This window comes from Leuciscus leuciscus (genome assembly GCF_965113295.1).
Source record: "Leuciscus leuciscus genome assembly, chromosome: 11".
Classification (NCBI taxonomy): Eukaryota; Metazoa; Chordata; class Actinopteri; order Cypriniformes; family Leuciscidae; genus Leuciscus; species Leuciscus leuciscus.
The window spans coordinates 24848770-24868726 of record NC_138735.1 but is presented as its reverse complement, the minus strand read 5'-3'; the positions used below and the strand labels follow the sequence as shown (position 1 = coordinate 24868726).

At 38.3% G+C, this 19957-nt stretch overlaps 2 protein-coding genes across 13 annotated transcripts in view; both read right to left on the bottom strand.

Moving 5' to 3' along the window:
* The window catches only part of ntng1a (netrin g1a), a 98650-nt gene extending 92979 nt beyond the window's left edge, over positions 1 to 5671 (bottom strand). For 3 of the 12 annotated variants that reach the window (XR_014209991.1, XM_082184468.1, XM_082184467.1), the window contains exon 1: positions 2997 to 4095. The gene's annotated coding sequence lies outside the window, so the exon portion shown is untranslated. Of the gene's footprint in view, positions 1 to 2996; positions 4096 to 5381 lie in introns of those variants that run through there. The other 9 variants (XM_082184462.1, XM_082184461.1, XM_082184458.1 and 6 more) reach the window with 9 other exon arrangements.
* Positions 5672 to 9692: 4021 nt separating this feature from the next.
* prmt6 (protein arginine methyltransferase 6) lies at positions 9693 to 11272 on the bottom strand. The gene has a single exon (XM_082183616.1). The coding sequence runs from the start codon at positions 11224 to 11226 to the stop codon at positions 10159 to 10161; it is 1068 nt and encodes a 355-aa protein (XP_082039742.1). The 5' UTR covers positions 11227 to 11272; the 3' UTR covers positions 9693 to 10158.
* Positions 11273 to 19957: the final 8685 nt, after the last annotated feature.

The window sequence follows — 19957 nt, the reverse complement described above, 5'->3', positions numbered from 1 at the left end:
AAGCTAAAAAATACATACTGCTGTGAAAACAAGCAATTCAGCAACAATGTAAGAGTGCTTTTATAATTTGGAAAAAAAAAATTTGCACGAAATATTAAATGATTACTGGTGATTTTAGCAGTTCCAACAGAAAGAATGTGACACTAATGTTGATCAAATAATTACATATTATTTAGCAAACCTTGAAATAGTCTAAGTGCATGCAGCATTCCATGGTCATTTTCTGACATTTTTTCAGGCACATCTTTTATTTAATTTTTACTGTTTACTTATTTAAAAATATGCAGAGACTTTTATCATTTTGTCACTAAATTGCTTATATTAACGCTTTTTCTTTTTTCTTTCTTTACTCAGGTTGATAAAACATTTTTTTTTTTATTAACTTTAAAAAACTTTTGCCAAACTTTCAACAAGACTTAATATAGCAAAATCAAATTTCTCTTCATATCACATATAGAAATTAATTTGCTTTCCCCCCCCACAGGTGTAGCAGCAGTCAACAAACCAAGAGCCAAATGACAAACATGCATCCCTTTACTCAACTGAATATGTATTTAAGAATGAGAGTTTCACCAGTAAGCTACATGTTAATATTAGATTTAACTGATAAATCATTCACTGATTTCATATGACCATATGACAGGACTAGAACTAGAGGCTCAATGAACACACCCCTCCTTTTCTTGGTGTCCACTTCGATCTTGTCCCCTGGGCCATTGAGGCATGCCTGCATGTCTAAGCCTCAGAGGTGCTCATAAACAATGGCCTGCTAAACTATACTTGCCAGAACAGATACATGTCTGCTTTTAATTTCATTAAATATCAAATTCTATAAACCAGCCTCCATCTTGTATCCCAAAATCCGTTTCTCTTGTCGCCACATTTCTCTTTCTGCCATTTATGTCTCGGCCTGTGATAGAGAGGAAGGTTCAGCGCTCGATGAGATCTGCACTCTTGGGATTTCTGCGCCCGCCTGCACGGGATCAGTGATTCTACCATAAACAGCCTGCCAATATGACAGGTCTCATAAATAAACATTCAGTGCAGCAGGGAGTGAGTATGTTTTCCCTAAACATGACAGCCCAACACATACACCCACAGAGTCTGATGATCTCTACTCTAATCCAGACTTAACCACAGCACAACCATCAGCCATGTCACCTCTTCTAATATTCAGGTATCAGAGATATTTCTTTCATCGTAATGTGTGGCAATTGCAAGCAGAAGGCATGATGATGGCTGCATGTGACTCAGCCTGTCAGTAGAAGGCAAAATCAAAGCACAGGTTTGTCTACACTTCATGAGAGCTATTGGACCTGGCAGACGTCCTATCCCATAATGCAATCTGATTTTCTGCAATAGACAGGTCCCTGGCCTAGGAAGAAAGGGATCTCCCTGAGCACAGCTGCTAAGCCTGGCTTGACTTCTCCCACTCTTGCTCTTCATTCTCTCTTTCTTTCGCTCTCCTCGGCATGTTCTGTCACTTTCTGTTCATGTGTGAAGGCGCAGGACGCTTGACAGGGCGACTCTCGACTCTAGCAATGCCATTTGTGTTGTGCAGCTTAGCTTCAGGGGTTTGTTTCTCAAGCTCCGCACACAAAAGCCCCTATAAGGCTTGTGTTGTCACAGACCTTCTCCCCTACAATTCCCCCCTCCGCTCAAGACATCAGCCTCCACCGCCAAGCACACACTTTGCTGCGACATCGGAACATGTTATGCATTATTAAATATACTTTTCCTAAAAGGCTGCTGTGGCATTCAGTTTTCGTCGCGATATGTCAGACTGCTCAAAATATCCCACTGGAGAACGAAGCTTGAAATCATTACTTGGGATGTTGAGAATAATTTTGCACTGAAGTAAAGCTCAATGCTCAAGTGCATGCTATTATTTCCTCATTCCGTATACTTACATGAGTGATTCTGCTAAATCTGAGATACCATAGACGCCTGATGATGATGATGATTGATGCTTACAATTCCCCCATTCACCATACAAATAGTTTGCAACAAAGCATGACTCTAACGCAACCTCTACCCTATGCCTTTTTGCTTAATTAAGACTGAATAAAAGTAGATTGTAAAGATAACATGCACTAATTATTAAAAATAAATAAAAAAATTATGTCAGAATCTATCTAGTCATCCATCTATCTAAATCCATCTATCTATAGCAACAACATTTTAAATGTATATGAATGTATATGCATGCAGCATAACACATTTACAATAATTATGTTTAAATAGGAATGCATGTCACATCAGTCCAGTTCTGTTAAGCATTCCATTTCAACTAGTTCAGATTTAATCTGATAGCTACACAGAAACTAACATAAAATCCATAACAAACAACCTAAATCGGTTACGGGTGAACAAGGAAACGCCAATAAAAACTAAAGTTTATAATTATTAATACAGTTTGATGTTTAAAGTAAATTTACAGTATATGTAAAATAAACTAGAAATTGACATACTAATCGCACTCCAGCAGCATTTGCTAACCACTATCGAAACAGTACTGTGTAAATGAGGTCCTATAGAGTTTTATAAAGTTTTCTATACAACAAAGTTGCTTACTTTGACGAATTAACACAAATTAGGGCATAGCAGGTAAGAGTTAACCGTGCGTGAAAGCAAACTAGACATGGACAATAAAAGCATGTCGACCGCAAGGGGGCGCTTCCATTCGCATTTTCGCAAAGGAAAGTCCACTCTCAAAGGTGATAAAATCATATTCAGTTCGCATACATTTTCTCCGTGTGGGCTGTGTCATAAATAAACGTTTTCAAGGTTACAGTAGAGCTTGCAAGCCAGTATCCGGTTAAAGTAATAGGCAATAAAACACAACTATTCTGAATGAAAGCTGTGAAAAGTTAAAGCTGCAGCGAAACAACATCACTAGATCCCATAAGTAAACTATTAACTAACGTATGGTAACGTACAAATATTCTCACAAGCCAACCTAAACTTAACAAGGAAGGGAAATAACTGTTACTCACGTCATTGAGATTCACTCTCGATATGAAGGGTCCCGCGGAGGACTGGGTGTTCAACAAGTTCATGAATGACCATAGAGGATCCTCTTAAAGACGGCTTGTTAATCTTGATGTGATGAGTTCGGGGAAAAAGGAATCTCCCCCCACCTCCACCCTATCTAAACGGGCTGACTAAACAGCGACTGAAGATGTCAGGCGGCACGTCAATCTTCCCTTAAGACGCGTGCCACATCTTTCTAGTTCGAGACGTTACTGAACTGAAGCATTCATTTCTGAGGTAAACTTCAAAGGAAATGTTCTCAGTGCCAACAAAATGACCATAAATTCAACCTCTGCGTGTGTCCCAAACAGTATAAACTCATAAATCCCACATTGTCTCCTCCTTCATCGTGTTTTCTTGTGTGAGCATCATGACAATCACATCAGAGCCAATAACCGTCCTCACTAAACTTTGAATAGCCAAGTGTCCGTTCCTCCTGACGGCTTTTTTTCAACCGACCTATGTCCCAAAAAAAGAGATCCCCTTCTTGTTTGAGGGGATAACGAAAAACTGTTATTTTCACTATCTCCTCGACGTTTTGGTCGTGAGCGAGACACGAATCGCACCAATTAGACCCGCGCACCGAGAAGATCCTTCCTCACGCGCATTCCCTTACGCTCATATTCCGCGAGTGTTCGGCGGGAAATGGTGGCTGGGGAAGATTACGCACTTGGACACTCCACACACACTCTCTGCTTTTACACATCCACTCAGCCCTCACTGTTTTCTGCTCAGCCTCTCACTCTCTCTCTCCCCCAGCAGTTTAAAACTCAGATGGGACTTCAGCAAAGACACAAACGGGACAGAAAACAGTCCCCGTTTTTTATTCGAAAAAATGGTGAGGGAGATGGTCTTACAGATAGTTATATATATTTGTCTGATGTGGGGATCTCTTCACTGTAAATACTAAGTAGGATATGCCATCCACTGGGTCCTAAAGGTAGCATATACTTAAGACATTATGCCAGAGCTTCCATCTTTGGTAATTTCAATTCATTATCTATTCAACAAAGAAAATAATACTCATACCTAAAATGTAGCAGCTTTTTCTATTAAAAAAACTACTGTATAATTTCACATATATTTTGTTAAAAGCCAACTATTGATTGAATGTTAAATTAAACGAACTAACTAAAATGATGAATAGCCTATATTACAAATAATATAAAATATAATATAATCATAATTTACTCAAATTATTATATTCACTTTCCAGAGAAAAGTTCAAAGTAAAAAAGAAAAAAAAAAGATATATATAAAACCTTCAAGGATGAAATGGAATAATTTACTTTAACTCACACAGACCAGAAATAAATGCGACTTAAAATCACTTGTATTGTAATACTGAGTGGAGAACGATGGCAATACTGAGTAGAGAACGACTTGGAAATGTTGTAGATTTTAGCTGTAACGTCTACAAAGTAGAAATAAAGTCCAAAAAGAAATAAAATTAGTTAATTAATTATTAGAAACAGTAAAAGCTAAAGTTATTACTATTTGGAGAAGCTAAAGTGATGCATTGCAAAACACTGAATCTTTTCAGGCGTATGTTCCAGTCTCCAAACTGTTGTAAAAACCCAAAGTGCTCTTTTTTCTTTCTTTTTTTCAAAGCAACAACTGAATTTCCGCTAGTATCTAAGTTCAAGCACCCTATCAATATGCAATTAACTAATGACATTTACAACTTGTACTGCATTATATTTATGAAAAGACCATCTCATAAAGTGTGGAAAATACTCCAGAAGCTACTGTTGCAAGTCAACTGGACCGTCACTGAGCAGTGAGGACTACACATATAAAAAGGAACAGCTAATGATAATCATTCATCTCATAAAGAGGCAATGAGTTCAAGCTCTGCTCATTTATGTAGTTGCTGTCAGAAAGCTTTTTATGGAGAGCCAAACTAGATCATTGCCAGTGGCAGTGCGAGACATCCTACACAGAAATTGATTGTGCTTTTCTTTTCAACCTATGAGTAATATCTTAAGTAAGGTAACAGCAATCTAGCAACTTACAAAATAAATAAATAGATAGATATTTACACCAGCAAACTCCGCTGTCAAAGCCATAAATAAAAAGAGACAGAAGTGCGCAAAAGCGCATGGTAGATTTTACGCACTGCAGGCGAAGGAGAATAAAACCATCCATTTAGGGGGGAAAAATCAGTAAACAATAAGACTCGTATTGCATTAGCGTGTTAAGTAGCCTAAGTTGCATTTCAATGATGCTTTGAGAACGCCGACAAGCCATGGCATTCCCATAAAACACCTTACGCACATCAAAAGTTTGGGCGAGAAGCACCCATTACTCATGCATGCATTGAGATAAAAAGTCTTCATTGGCCTCACCTTCACTCAAAAGCTTCAATCCAAAGCGTCAATCCGAACAGTCCGATGAGATCTCATGTTGCACACCGATATTTGACGGCTTTCAATCGGGACATCTTGGAGACGCGGAGCTGAACTCAAAAGCGACCACTCCTGTCCTCGGCTCCGGGAGAATGGTGGTCTAATCGAAGGCACAAATGGCACTTCAGCGAGTCAAACAACTCAGCAAACAAATTCGACGGCGGGGAAACACTTTTTAGGTTTTGGCTGTTTGGTTTTGGTGAAGCCTTATTTCTTTGAGGTGAATGAATGTGACAGTTGAGATGCCTTGGGAAGGTGGGATTATATTCAACATGTGATGTGGCTGATGGTCGTAGGTGCAACTTGAAAAAGATGGATCATTACACATATTAAACGTAAATCATAACAATAGTGATACAACTATTATCACTATTGTGATACTATACTAAATCATATCTATATATAACAAACACACACACTAGAAGCTTAAATGCATTCTTCAGGCTTTTAGACCATTGCTAATGTCAAAAGTCATGTCTAGAGACTTTTTTTGCATATCATAACTGCATATTCAGAAATGGAAGGTTGTATGTCCTTTAAAATAGTTGTCCTCAAACTAAATGAATGCCAAAAAAAATGAATTTCTTGATTAAAATGTTTCATTGCATGCATGAAATTAGCAGATTTGTCTCTGACTCAAACCTGCACATCTAGATTAGTGATGGAGAAAGAAGATACACTTTCTGCCATGGACCATTTAACCTAAAAGTGGCCAGTCATTAGCTCAGACAGGAAGGTCAAGTCGCTGTTATGAAAACCTAAATGCTGCTTGTCTACATACAAGAAAATTGAAGGTGACTGCAATACTGAATAGAGTAATTCATGTAAAAAATATACTAAACAGCCTTCAGCTTATCATCATGGAAGTGAATAGCAAACAAACAAAAAATCCTATGAACACACTGGTGAGAATAAGGCCATCTATTCAAGAAGATAATGTATATCACCAATTGGTGTGCGACTCCTAAACACACGCTTTAAAAATCAATTGATATTCTTCCTTCACAGACAGTGCACATCCGCTGTGTGTGTTTACCATTTGATATTCCGCACAGCCATGCATCTTAAAATCTATCATAAAGTTCAATAGCTCACTGGTGCTGCAATTGACTTGGACAGGCAATCACGTGACTGCATCAGCCAGTAGGAGATGCAGTCACTGCGTTTCCTTCAGTGCTGTCATACCTTTCAGTTATTTGAGAATTGATGTCTGCCTCTCATGTGGCTCATCACTGTCTCTCACATCTGATGAGAGTATTGAGTTTCATCTGTTCCGTCCAGAGCAAAATATGAAGAGAGATCACTATGAAGTGAGATGTTTCCACCGATGGTTCAACCCTTAAATAAACAATAACATATTAAAATTTTGACTAATTCCTCTTCTGATTATCCAATAAGATGGTTACACTTTGATTTATTGTGACCTATAAAAGACTTTACAGTGTAAGTTGAATAAAAGTCAAACAAGTTTTGATCTTTGCTAATCAAAATACTATATTAAGCATTTGCTATGTTAAATCTAATTCGGTGGTGGTGGCGCAATGGATAAGACACATGCCTTTGGTGTGAGAGACCCGGGTTCGAATCCACTGTGAGACACCAATGTATCCCTGAGCAAGACACTTAACCCCTAGTTGCTCCAGAGGCGTGCGACCTCTGACATAATTAGCAATTGTAAGTCGCTTTGGATAAAAGCGTCAGCTAAATGTAAACGTAAATCTTTTTTTTTTTTTTTACAAAAGAAAGTAAGACATGCTGGTTTGTAACAACACAAGGATGAGCAAAATTATAATTTAAATTTTGGGGTGAAAAATAACTTTTAGGAGGGAAATATATGTGGCATGTAATCATATATATCTGCTAAAAATGATTAGCACTGCAAAGAAAATGTGTCACATAACAGTGATTTTCTAAGACAAAGCCATATATTCGACAAAGCCTTATTCACATGTTTTAAGCCTGGCACTTTCCAACACATTTAAAACTGAGCACCATAATCATGAATTTTTATATTTAAGCTCTAGCCTCTTCTTAAGTTTACTGACATGGAAAGGTAATATTCAGCAGCAGATGATGTTCCTCCAAAACTGATCTCATCAAACACACAATCATACACTCATACTCATGACTCATACAGTCAACAAAATAATCCCTCAAAATTCTAATTTGTTTTTTAGCTGCTGTTCATTAAATCTATTGCCTTGAGGGCAGATATCACACTATGAGAGACCTTGTCACCATTGTTAATGAAAGCAAACTGGCCTGCTAATGATGATGATGACAAATTGAAGATCCGCCTATAGTGCCTTGGGATCTGGTCTTCTAAATTAGGATTTGTCAATAACATGCTTCCAATTTGTCTTCTCGCGAATCAAAAATATTGGTTACTGTAACTGGCAGGCGGCAAATGATTTCCCCTGGTTTATTTACAGTAACATCATTAGCATACCAGGGGGATGTATTGGATAAAATGAAATGCCTTTGTGGATGAAACTCATTGAGGCTGTCTAGGAGACAGAGACAGCTTTGATTTAATTTGCTCCTACTAAACAGCTATTAATAGCAGGATTCAATTAGATGCATTTAATTCTTAAATATGGCAAGATATTTTGATCTATTGGTATTAAATGGAATACATCAGATCAAGCGTGGCTCTGAAAACATGTTAATGACAGATTGTTCCAATTAATCGTAACATAACATCACATAAATACAAAGAAAATGAATTTACTTTGCAACAAATCACTCTCTGCAAATTTGAGGATTAGTAACTTGCATCCATGCATTCAACGGTAATCCGAATCACAGCTAAAAACTGATGATCATTGCGTCATAGCAGGTCATTGAGCTTAAGCTAATACATACAACAAATGAGAAATTAGTTCTGAATGGATTCCACAGCCACAAATGTCCCTCAGATCATCACTTTGAATGGCCTGTACACATTTCACTAAATACCTTGGGCTGGATCCGAAATCGCATTCAAATTAAGTACCCCAAGAGAGTATGCGATTTCAGACACAGCCAATGTTTGTCAATAGTATTCTTTGTGCCAAGGCCACTGTAAATATAAGTTATGCCAAATTTAGTACCCATTGGTCATGAAATGTGTTTATTGGGTAACTTTAATATCAATTGGCTAAGGCCTGTTCCAAAAGGGATTATTTTGCTAAATGCAAGTATTAAATTCAGATAATCATATAATGCATTGTTAAACATACAGATCACTGTACATATAGGTTCATCACCCTTTAGAATGTAGAATAAAATGCATACAATATCATGTTGTTAATGTCAAAGGATGTGCATCCAATTAAACTTGAGAGGTCACCTGATAATAGAACAAAAAAATGGGTTCTTTGCTGGCAAAAGGGGCTTTCAATAAAACTTCACTGCCTATACAGTAAAAAGGTGAAGAAGTACGTTGAAATCGGTGCTGACTAGAGAAAGCAGAGTAAATAAATGCCGTTTTCTTTCCTTTTGCCAAGGTAGGAAAACTTCAACACCCATAATGCACCAAGCATGTTGGCGTACGAGGCCTCTCCCACCAGTCTGCTATGGATACACTTATCAGAGTCAAACACCACCTTGCTTTAACAGAAAATACTTCTTAGCAAACTTTTAGACATAATGGTGTCGATATTGTTCCCGTGTTCAAGAATTCAAAGAGTAAACATTTAGCGGGGGTGAGTTATTTCCAGGGAAGGATCCAGCGCATTGTAGGCAGTGGCTAAAGGCTGTAAAGAATTGTAATTACGGAGAGAATGCTGAGATGGAAAATCTGACATTTTTAAATCATCTGTTTTTGAAGTCTACATTTCAAACTGGATGACCACAAAACACAGTGTTTTAGGCCGAACAGAAGGTTCTTTTTTTTTTTTTTTTTTGAAACAGCTGTTCTGTCAGTTACATTTTAAACTAATATAATATCTGTCACAGTGGCTGATAAATCACTTTTCCCTTGTCGTTTATACATTTCCAAGTGTCAATTCTCCTATTCAGCTTATGTTATGGCATTTAATTTACCAATAAAAAATCTTTTTGCACAAAAATGCAAAAAGGGTCACCAGCAAATCCAAAACCAATGATCTAACCTCAATGACTTGCAAATATTTTCCTAAACTTTATCTTGAAACTGAATGGTAAGATTATAGCCAGTTGTTCCTGATGTCCTCCACTACATGCAGGCCAAACAAAAGTGGAATGATTGTTCCATTTTTCTTTTTTACACAATAAGCAACATTACAGAGCTCAGGCAAGCATTGTTTATTTTGTATAATTTTGCACATTTGCTGTCCATAGACAGGAGTTTAAACCGGATTTTCCCCCAGGACACTTAACATACAATTTCAAGGAATAATTCATAATGAAAAGTAGGTCATGTGTGAAACCAAGTGGGGGGGAAACAAAAACAAACAAACCAAAAACAACCAAAAGGAATGCTAATGGAATTTATCATTATTTATTACCATAACTTGAAGCTAATCACAAATTATTTTATTGAGAAACTGCCAACACATAATATCCTACTGGATAAACTTCAATTCTAGAGGTGAAAATAGGAATTCCAGTGCATCCAGAAGGATTCCTTATGACTCTTTTTATTGTTTATTTGATTAAAAACACATTAATTCAAAATTACCATAAAAACCATTAGCATTCCTTAATTTTTTGACTAGGTAAATAACTACAAATAGGCTATATAATGGCCGAACTTCTATTTAACTTCTAAATACTGATCAGGGATAGTAAAGGTTTTGGAGTGTTTTTTCTGTTCACCAATCACATAGTCCACATGGATGCATATGTGTCTTGAATTCTCCTCGGAGGGATACAAACTGATCTCCCCCTCAACTTTAGTGTCCTGCATCACATCCACAGCATCATCCAGATACAGCACAGCCTGCTTCCAGTGCGTCTCTGGTTTGAATGGAGATGTGGAGAGCACCAGGGCCTTCTCCTCAGCGGGGAAAGTCACGGTGAACCACACGCACAAGGCGTGGATGGAGGACGAGCCGAAACACTGGCATTGAAACACTCCCCTCACATCTCTGAGCTGCTCGAGTGTGACTGTGTTCAAATCCAACTCGGCAAACTTACACGGGTGGGAGAGCACATCCTCCACCGTCACCGGATTCACAGTGATGTCTTTGTTCATGATGCACTTCCTGGCAAAGTCGTTCATGCAGGACATGTCCACGCCGTACTGTCCTTTAACGGTGCTCCAAAAATTCAATCTGCCCTCCACCACCAGATCGTTTATGGGAGCGATGTAAAGATCCGCCCGGGACGGTAATATGAGGCCACCGGGTTTGAGCCACTTATCCCGGGCAAAAATCACAGAGTTCAGCATGGATTCGTGGAGGAGCGCGTAGCCCATCCACTCGCTGACAATCACATCCACCTGTTCGGTTAGTTCGATCGTCTCTAGTGTAGCTTTAATGATTTCTATTCTGTCCTCCATCTGATTCAGTTTGACTATTCTCACAGCCTGATCGGCAATCGAGCTCGCTTCGACTGCATAAACCTTCCTGGCACCCGCTTGCGCACAGAATAAGCTCAAGACGCCGGTTCCGGCTCCCACATCAAGCACCACTTTCCCCTCTATTGACTTACTGTTTTTAAAAATGCCCATTCTGTACGTGTTCGTGCGCACAGTGTCTGCAATCATCTCTTCGTGAATGGTGACATCGGAGTAGCTGTCAAAGTACATGTAATCCTCTGTACTCCGGTCTAGTTTTCTTTTCTTAGTACCGTGCTGTGACATTTTCCCCAAGTTTGCCATGCGTATTTTATTTTCTCCCAAGTAGCTTCCGTTTCTGAAACGCAGCTCGAAAGGCATCATGGGACATGTAGTTTTTAAACACGAACTTGTTCCTTTGGAAAGAACGTCAATTAGTTTAGAAATGAACTACACTTCCCATGAGTAGAGAGATATTCTTAATAAAAACGCATTTTTTTTTCCCCATTAAAAATAAATGTAGTGAATAATATTATAACATGTTCCTATATACATTTTTGGGAGCTTTCTTTGCTATAATTAAAAAAAGTTATAATGTGACACCTAAATGTGTTACAGCTAAATGTGACACCTCGCTTCAAAACAACCACATAGAAAGAGACAATCCCATAATTAATAAATAAACTAAATAATGATGTTTGTTTGGTGTTGAGTTAGTCTGTTAAATAGACAATAATTATTGTTATCTATAAACAATATTGAGAGAGAGAGAGAGGGAGGACACATATTTATAGGCTACTTAAAGAGACAAAGTAGGCTACGTCAAGTATAATCTATCAGAAATTCCTGATATGCAAGATGAATGTACTAGCCTAGCACTTGTTTGTCACAATATATCCATGGGGTTATTTAAGTTAATACTGCATGCTGGCCCACACAAATAAGTGGATTAAGCATGATAAATTCTCACTTTTTTTTTTTACAGTGAATGTTAGCATTGCTGTCTGCCTGTTTGGCAGAAGTTCCGGGACAGCTGTTTAAACTGACTGTGCCCAGCTGTAGCCGTACTAACATAACACCAGGGCTCCGTCTGAGCCAAACTGCATTTTCCACCATGACGGATAGCATGATCTGCTTTTAACCTTAATAAAATAGCTCTGCCTCACCCTGGGCCGTCACTCTCTCAGTGCACGCTAAAGGCTACACACTGACAGCAGGCTATTCCTCTTAAATACAGTGTGTTTTATGATTTCTTCTGCTTTATCTATGGTGATAAATGTTCATGGTTGGATTATAAGATCTGCCATTTTTTTCAGCATTGTCCTTAGATTGAACTCATGGAGTAGGAAGTTATAGGCCATGGATGCACATTTGTTATCTATCTTTTAATAAATGATACCTACACAGATTTCTTTTAACAGAAAATTATAATATCGCATAAGGACAATGCATATACATGCAAGGCTGGCAACTTTTCAGTTTAGCTTGGAGTGAAAATTATGGAGTAGAGAGTCACTAAACTTCATTAAGTTGAGTGACTACACAATGTTTACATGGTACAATGACTACTGTACAGCCTCCGTTTTTGAGTGCAACACCCACATCTGAAAATCCAATCAATAACCGATACATAGAACCAAGTCCCCACTCTATAATTTATTTTTCTATATATATATATAGAAAAATGTGCATAACAATACAGAGGAAAAGATCTGTCACTTTGGATTCATTGCGACTTTAAAGTGAATATGAAATCAAAATTGACCCTATTTACTTTGTTAATGCACGTTAATGGTCCTATTGTGAACAATGCATCTATGCAAAAGGTCATACAGGCTATTAGGTAGTTAACCACTAGTCAAATAGCTATTTAGGTATTGTTTTAGCAAACTAGCATTTAGTCTGGCTCCATTCTGGTACGTAATGCTCAATTTCCCTGTCCAATAATTTTGCCAACTTTGAATATTTATTTTACTTGTAAATATGTCACACAGAAGTAAAACATTATAGATATCTTCAAAAGGTATTGGAAACATTTTCTCATCCTTTTAAAAAGTTGAAAAAGGTATTTCGTTTAGCTATTTCGCATTGTTTATTAGTTTTTTTTCCACCTGCTGTCCGTGAGCCTAACCTGCTGCGACTCACTTTTAGGTGTCACCCGTTGAGGAAAAATTTATTAAAAACACTGCACTGCAAATTTCCTTCCACTGTTTCTCTCTTTCCATATCTCCATTGAGTAGTTTTGAGTCCTTGCAATGATAACACAGAATTTCCACATCCTGTGAATGTTGATTGGGGGAAAAAACTGTGTTTGCACAGACATTGGCACCTGATCTCGTTTTAATTAAAATTGCACATCACTGTTTGCCCATCTAAAGCACAGACTCTGAGCTGATTGGAAGGGGATGGACTGGCAATGAAGGAAGAGACTTTGCTCAGTGGTCCTGAAACATGTCTGGAAAACCTGAGATAATTTCAGAGCAGAAAGATGGTGGCTTCTGCAAAGGGAAGAGACTGGTTGTTCAAGCATGAGTGTAACAGCGGGAAACCAAATCACTTTGGACAATGAAGGATGTCCTGAAAACATTTGATAACACAGCTCAAGCAGATTTTTCCTGGGTGGCTCATGTTGTTTCCAATCCGCCTGCTGAATCTTGTTTGGTTGGATCAGTTAAGGGTGAGGACATGTGATAAGTCTGCTGTAAGGATGAAACTAGAAGGGGAAGTTGCAATCACTGCAGCATATTGGTGGTTTGATTCAGTTGTAGCAGTGCCAGCCTTCCGGCACGAATTTGATTCCAATCTGAAACAGCAAGCACATTAAAATCTTTGGAAGCAACCTGTCGAACAGTCAGTCAAAAGGTTTTTTTCAGTTAAATAAAACAATGATGTTTTCTGCTTTTGTTTTGGCCTCTTTTGAGAGGATGATGCGCTGTTGTACTTATTGTACAAATGCAGTATTTTTAACAACCTAGGCTTATTAGGAAAAACAGGCCTCTACTTATATTTTTGCAAAACTCAAAGCTCAAAAAAACATTTAGGCCATACAATTCCCTGCAGTTTCAAGCTAAAACATATATTAGTTGTAATAAAAAAAACACACATTTTTATTAGGGGCTGTTTATCTATTAATAAAGACTTATTTTTGTGCAGCTCCTTGCATGACATCAAAACACATTTACCATAGTGCGTGATTTGTAAACTAATACATTTTGACATTTGCATGACATAACCAGCTCCATTTGTCTGGCTTATCTGACATTGCAAACTTACACATTACCTCACCTGGTCCTGCATTGCACTTGCATTGTGCTTTGAGCGTTTTGGTTCAGGAGGATCTGTAAAAGGTGGCTGCTGTTTCGGTTGTGGTGATCAGTGATTGATGTCTGTCTAACTCTGCATAACATGAAACACGCTGATGACGTGTGATATCTTCGCAAGCAGGTGTGCAGAGGAGGTATGGAAATACATATGTTGACAGGTAGGTAGGACATTGTATCAAATTTGCATTCAGACCGAATGCAATGATTGGACGAACATTTTGTGGTCTTACGCCTTCCACAGACGATATATGCATATAAATACATTTAGACCACTTAAAGGAGAACTCTGTAACTCTAGCGAACTCTAGTCACTTCTTCGCTGATTTTCCCTTTTGTTGTCGCATGTTTTCCCCACGAGCTCCCCCTACAGCTGTGGGGGGGCGTATATTTCACAACACAGTCGTAAAAAACTCACTTGCGGCGGCCTCCTCCCCCTCTCTACCGCTGCTCATGTGCGTTTGTTTTGATCGGAGCAAGCCAACTGTATCGCGTGGAGCTATGTCTACCGAGGTGGGTCATCTGGTAATACATCATACATGCGTGTGTGTTTATGTCGAATTGCCGTAAAGCAATTTGTGTTTCGCGCTCGTTCTCTTCTCGTTCTCGGTTCTCACGAGACTTCCAATTTCACTTTGCCGGGACGGCAGTGCGCAAGTTGCAAGGTTGGTTTTCCGCCTGGGAACGCTGGGGGGAGCGGGGAAAGTCACCAATATCACCAGAACAGGTTGTTTAACCATCCAAATGATTTCTAGACAGTTTTATTAAGTTAAAAAAGTTACCAAGTTCTCCTTTAACTTAATGATTGCTATCAGATTGCTTTTAGCGCCACTCACTGGACATTTTACTTTGAAAGTGCCTCGAAACGTGCAAGAGTCAAACAATTCTCCTCGTTTTCAATTAAATGGATATACCGGATGAGTGCATGCGCTAATCACTCGCCCACCAATTTAAAATGCAGAATTACAGCAATATTACAATACTTGCTAAACAATATTAAACACAATGCATGAGGTAACACATCAATGAATGGTTGAAACTGATGAGCTATGTAACAGATGTACTGTAGCCTACATAAACACACTAAAGCCGGGGTCAGACTACAGGAGTTTCAGGCCGATTTATGCCTGATTTACCCCTCCCTACATTCAGAGAAAAAAATCGTGTCCAGGGCATCAGTCAGTTTCCGATGTTGTTCAGCCCAGATTATCTGGTAATGTGAGGCGTTTACAGACCCAACCTTAAACCTCCCGATCTGTCTGTGCACACATCGCACAATATCAAACATGTTCCACAATAGCCGTGAGACAAGTCTACAAGGAAACGGAAGTGACGGAACTTTTGAAATGGCGACCGCAAAACAACAAGCAGCTGTACGGGTCTGGTGGACAATAGAGGAGAGGAACAGCTGGTCGAAATGTGGCTTTATGATGTCTCCTCAAAAGACTTTCTTCTTTCGTTTTTCTCACTACAAAGAATACGTATTGATACAGAAAGTTGGCGTGACAGTATCCATTTTGTTTACATCCGCTTCCCCAAGAGATCACGTGAGGTGCTAAATCTGGCATGATAATCTCAAATCTTACAGTCTGCGATGCTCCATGATTTTAAAATCTTGTAGTGTGTGCAGGTTTGAGATTTAAAAGAAAATCTGTGAAAATTCTCCTTATGTGCGTGATGCAACCAGTTTCACAATCGGTAACGATTTAAAAACTCCTGTAGTCTGAGCCCGGCTTAAGTCGCCTCCGGAGGTGACCCTAGAAATCCGTTCAAACCAAAGAAGACTGTTAAAGTTTTATGAAATCACACTCTCATACAAGTGTATTTCAAAATGTGTGCATGTGTGTGTGTGTCTCACTTCTCTTGCCAGTCGCTGTCGGAATTCGTGTGCCTATGGGGAAATCATAAGTGCTGACAGCAGGACTGAACCTGTCACCTGCCTGACCATCGTGTGTGGCTCTCCATCAGCGTCAGGCCTGCGGGCAGTACCGCCTGCCAATCTGCCCACTGTCGCGCTGGCCTATTCAAACATAAAACCCTTCTGAGAAATTAATATGTGATGCTCTGGCTGAAGATCGATTCCAGCTGGATCAATATGGAAGTGCCTTGATATTTTACTCTCGTAGAGAGGTGCATATTAGACAACAGCAGTTTGTTGAAATCTGCGTTTTACTGAACATTGATTATGACTGCAATCTCTTTCCAACTGACAAATAGGTTGATAAATAAGAAAGAGATTAGTTGGCTTTGTAAGCTAAACAAAAGGCCTGTTACAGATGTAAGGCACGTTGCATTCTTTATTATCATATAGCAATAGCAACTGTTTTTATTTAGAAGTGAAAAGAAAGAATTTACCCCTTAACATTGGAAAATAGAATAATTTCATTTAGTATTTTACAATAACGACAAGACATAAATAGATATTAATAAGAATAATACCAAAAGTCTGTAAAATTTTACCCAGGAGGGGCTTCTTGCCCTAAACAGGAGGCCATATTAGCCCATGTAGTGGGGTTAGATGGCCTCTTTGAATATTTGTGACCCTGGACATCATCTGAAAGCTGAATACATAATATTTCCACTGATGTATGGTTTGTTATGATAGGACAATATTTGGCCGAGATACAACTATTTGAAAATCTGGAATCTGAGGGTGCAGAAAAATCGAAATATTTAGAAAATCGCCTTTAAAGTTGTCCATTTCTATTGGCGATAGTGCTGCATCCATTCACAAAAAATTATGTTTTTTTATATTTAAGGTGGGAAATTTACAAAATATCTTAATGGATCGTGATCTTTACTTAATATCCTAATGATTTTTGGCATAAAAGAAAAATCTATAATTTTGACTCATACAATGTTTTGCTGGCTATTGCCACAAATATACCCATGCAACATAAGACCCATGCAACATAAGTTTTGTGATCCAGGGTCACATTTGTGCTATGACAACTAATTTAGCAAATGTTTTACTTATTTTATTTTTACTTATTTTTTAACACATTGGCTAATGAATCATCATCCTGCAGACAAAAGAAAGATCAGTAGAGTTTTTCCCCCACAGTGTTGCTTCATGTTTAGAAGGTATTTACAGAAGAGATCTCCCCCACTGGGCTCTAATCAGCATGGAAGGACGACACACTGACACTGCCGAGCACAAAAAGTCAGTTCCACAGCATCATACGAGACTCTCAGAACATCTGATATGTATTCTGAGCCTGATTCTATTCTATTCTATTCTATTCTATTCTATTCTATTCTATTCTATTCTATTCTATTCTATTCTATTATTTACACAAATATCATGTTTTAAGCATAAATAATATAAGCCTTATGCTTAAAACAAGAAATTATTTGCCAGTGTGGTAAGAAAATAAACTTGATGTGAGATTGTCTCTGAAAACAAGTCTTGTCATCTAAGGCAATTTAGCTTCTCAAGTAAATGCTTTAATGATGTAAGAAATATGTGGTAAAATACTGATTAAGATTTTTTTTTTGTTTTTTTTGTAAAACCTGATTATCCGGAGGAAAAAACGCAGTAAGAGCAGCGTTGTGGAGTGCCAATTAAGCATCAGATAATTTTGGTCTACGCTTTGCCAGCATGAGGTGAAATCTGTGCGTCTATTTTTACTTCCAAGGCTTGCATCCTACTGTGTTCAAACTGGACACTATCAGGACATCACCAATTAACAGGCAGGTGCTAATAAGGTAGACAAAAGCCAGATGGAGCAGAAGAAGAAAATAGACAGGCTACAAGACGTTGCTTGTTCTTTTCATGATCAGAAATTAAAATATATTCCTACATGCACATTTAAGTGTAACTAGATGAAATCGTTGCACAGCACATCTCACAAGGAATCTCCAACTGAGAGGAAATTATTTATATATTTATTTTAACTTTTTTTTTTTCTCCTTGTCTGAATTTGGATGTGGATTATTCATACTGTAGTCTTCTCACATGGACAGACATCAAGGCATTCAAGGGGAATCTATGGGATTGGTGTCATGAAGCATGGTTAGGTATATTTAAAACAAAGCACAATAATCGTTAAAAAAAGAATGAATGAATGATTTTAACCTTAAAATAATAGAACAGCTTAAAGACATTGGATGAAATGCAAAGTTATTCCAACTACTGAGGTCTTTAAAAGCCTTATATGAATCTCTGGTTCTGTCTGGCACCATGCACTATACCAGACCATAGAGTGAGCCAAACCTCTCTCAAGGAAAGACTGAAATTAAACTCCTTGAAATTGCTCTCCACAAACCTGACCTTGAAGTTCGGATAAACAAAATCAGTGACCCTCAGATGGCTTTGTAAAGAACACGACTCTCTTGAGGTAACGGCAGCTGAGAGGGTTCTTATGAGACGGTTCCTTATACAGACCTGGGCCCACTCTCTAAACAGAACGCCATATTTCATAAGCAGCCAGACTGAGCCTGTGAAGACAACGTGAAGAAATAAAAGGAATCCATTTAGTACATTAGCAGGAGGTATAATTGGTAAGATCCGTTTATGTAATTGCACATATTGATTTTAGCTGTGATGATCAAAGTTAAAATTAAATTAAAGCAATGATGAAACATTGGGAATTTATATTTTTGAAACCCATCTCCAGTGTAGTGAGCAATGAAACAGATGATAGATAGATAGATAGATAGATAGATAGATAGATAGATAGATAGATAGATAGATAGATAGATAGATAGATAGATAGATAGATAGATAGATAGAGCTTTGGTTTATTTACACACTCCCAATCACCTTTGCAGATCTGAACAAGAACACGTTAGCTTTCTTATTCTCTGTGGACTTTTCCCACATGGATCTCTGACTCAGAGATTCTGCTCCAGGTGTTGGGATATCAGCAAACACTCATGGGTATCTCCGTTCTTGGCCACTGAGTTGTTTGTGTAAGCTGTGTCTTTGTGAGGTGGAAGACTCCCAAGGCGTTTAATCTTCCAATACCACACGCTCTTAAATAAATCACAAGTGTGAGTGATTGGGCGTTGGACACAGTGGACGTTCAACAGGACTGTTCCTGACAGAAATCACTATTTATCTCAGGTATGCAAGGCATGTTCAAGGTTCCAACAAACCACTGAAATATTAACACTGCCCACCTGCACTTTTTCTCCTCGCTGTGAATTATACAAGACGGTCACAAAGTTCTAGCCATTTGCTATGCTAGCTAACTTACAGCTACCTCTCAGCACATCCCATCCCTCATTCTCACTGGTTTCTGCTATCTATCTATCTATCTATCTATCTATCTATCTATCTATCTATCTATCTATCTATCTATCTATCTATCTATCTATCTATCTATCTATCTATCTATCTATCTATCTATCTATCTGTCTGTCTGTCTGTCTGTCTGACTGTCTGTCTGTCTGTCTGTCTGTCTGTCTGACTGTCTGTCTGTCTGTCTGTCTGTCTGTCTGACTGTCTGTCTGTCTGTCTGTCTGACTGTCTGTCTGTCTGTCTGTCTGTCTGTCTGACTGTCTGTCTGTCTGTCTGTCTGTCTGTCTGTCTGTCTGTCTGTTAGTCAGTGTTGCCTCTGAGAGTGTATTGTGGATAGATAGATAGATAGATAGATAGATAGATAGATAGATAGATAGATAGATAGATAGATAGATAGATAGATAGATAGATAGATAGATAGAGATTATCTGCACTTTGCTTGTTTGGAATTCTGAATCCTAGAACATTCTATCGATAAAAAACCTATTAA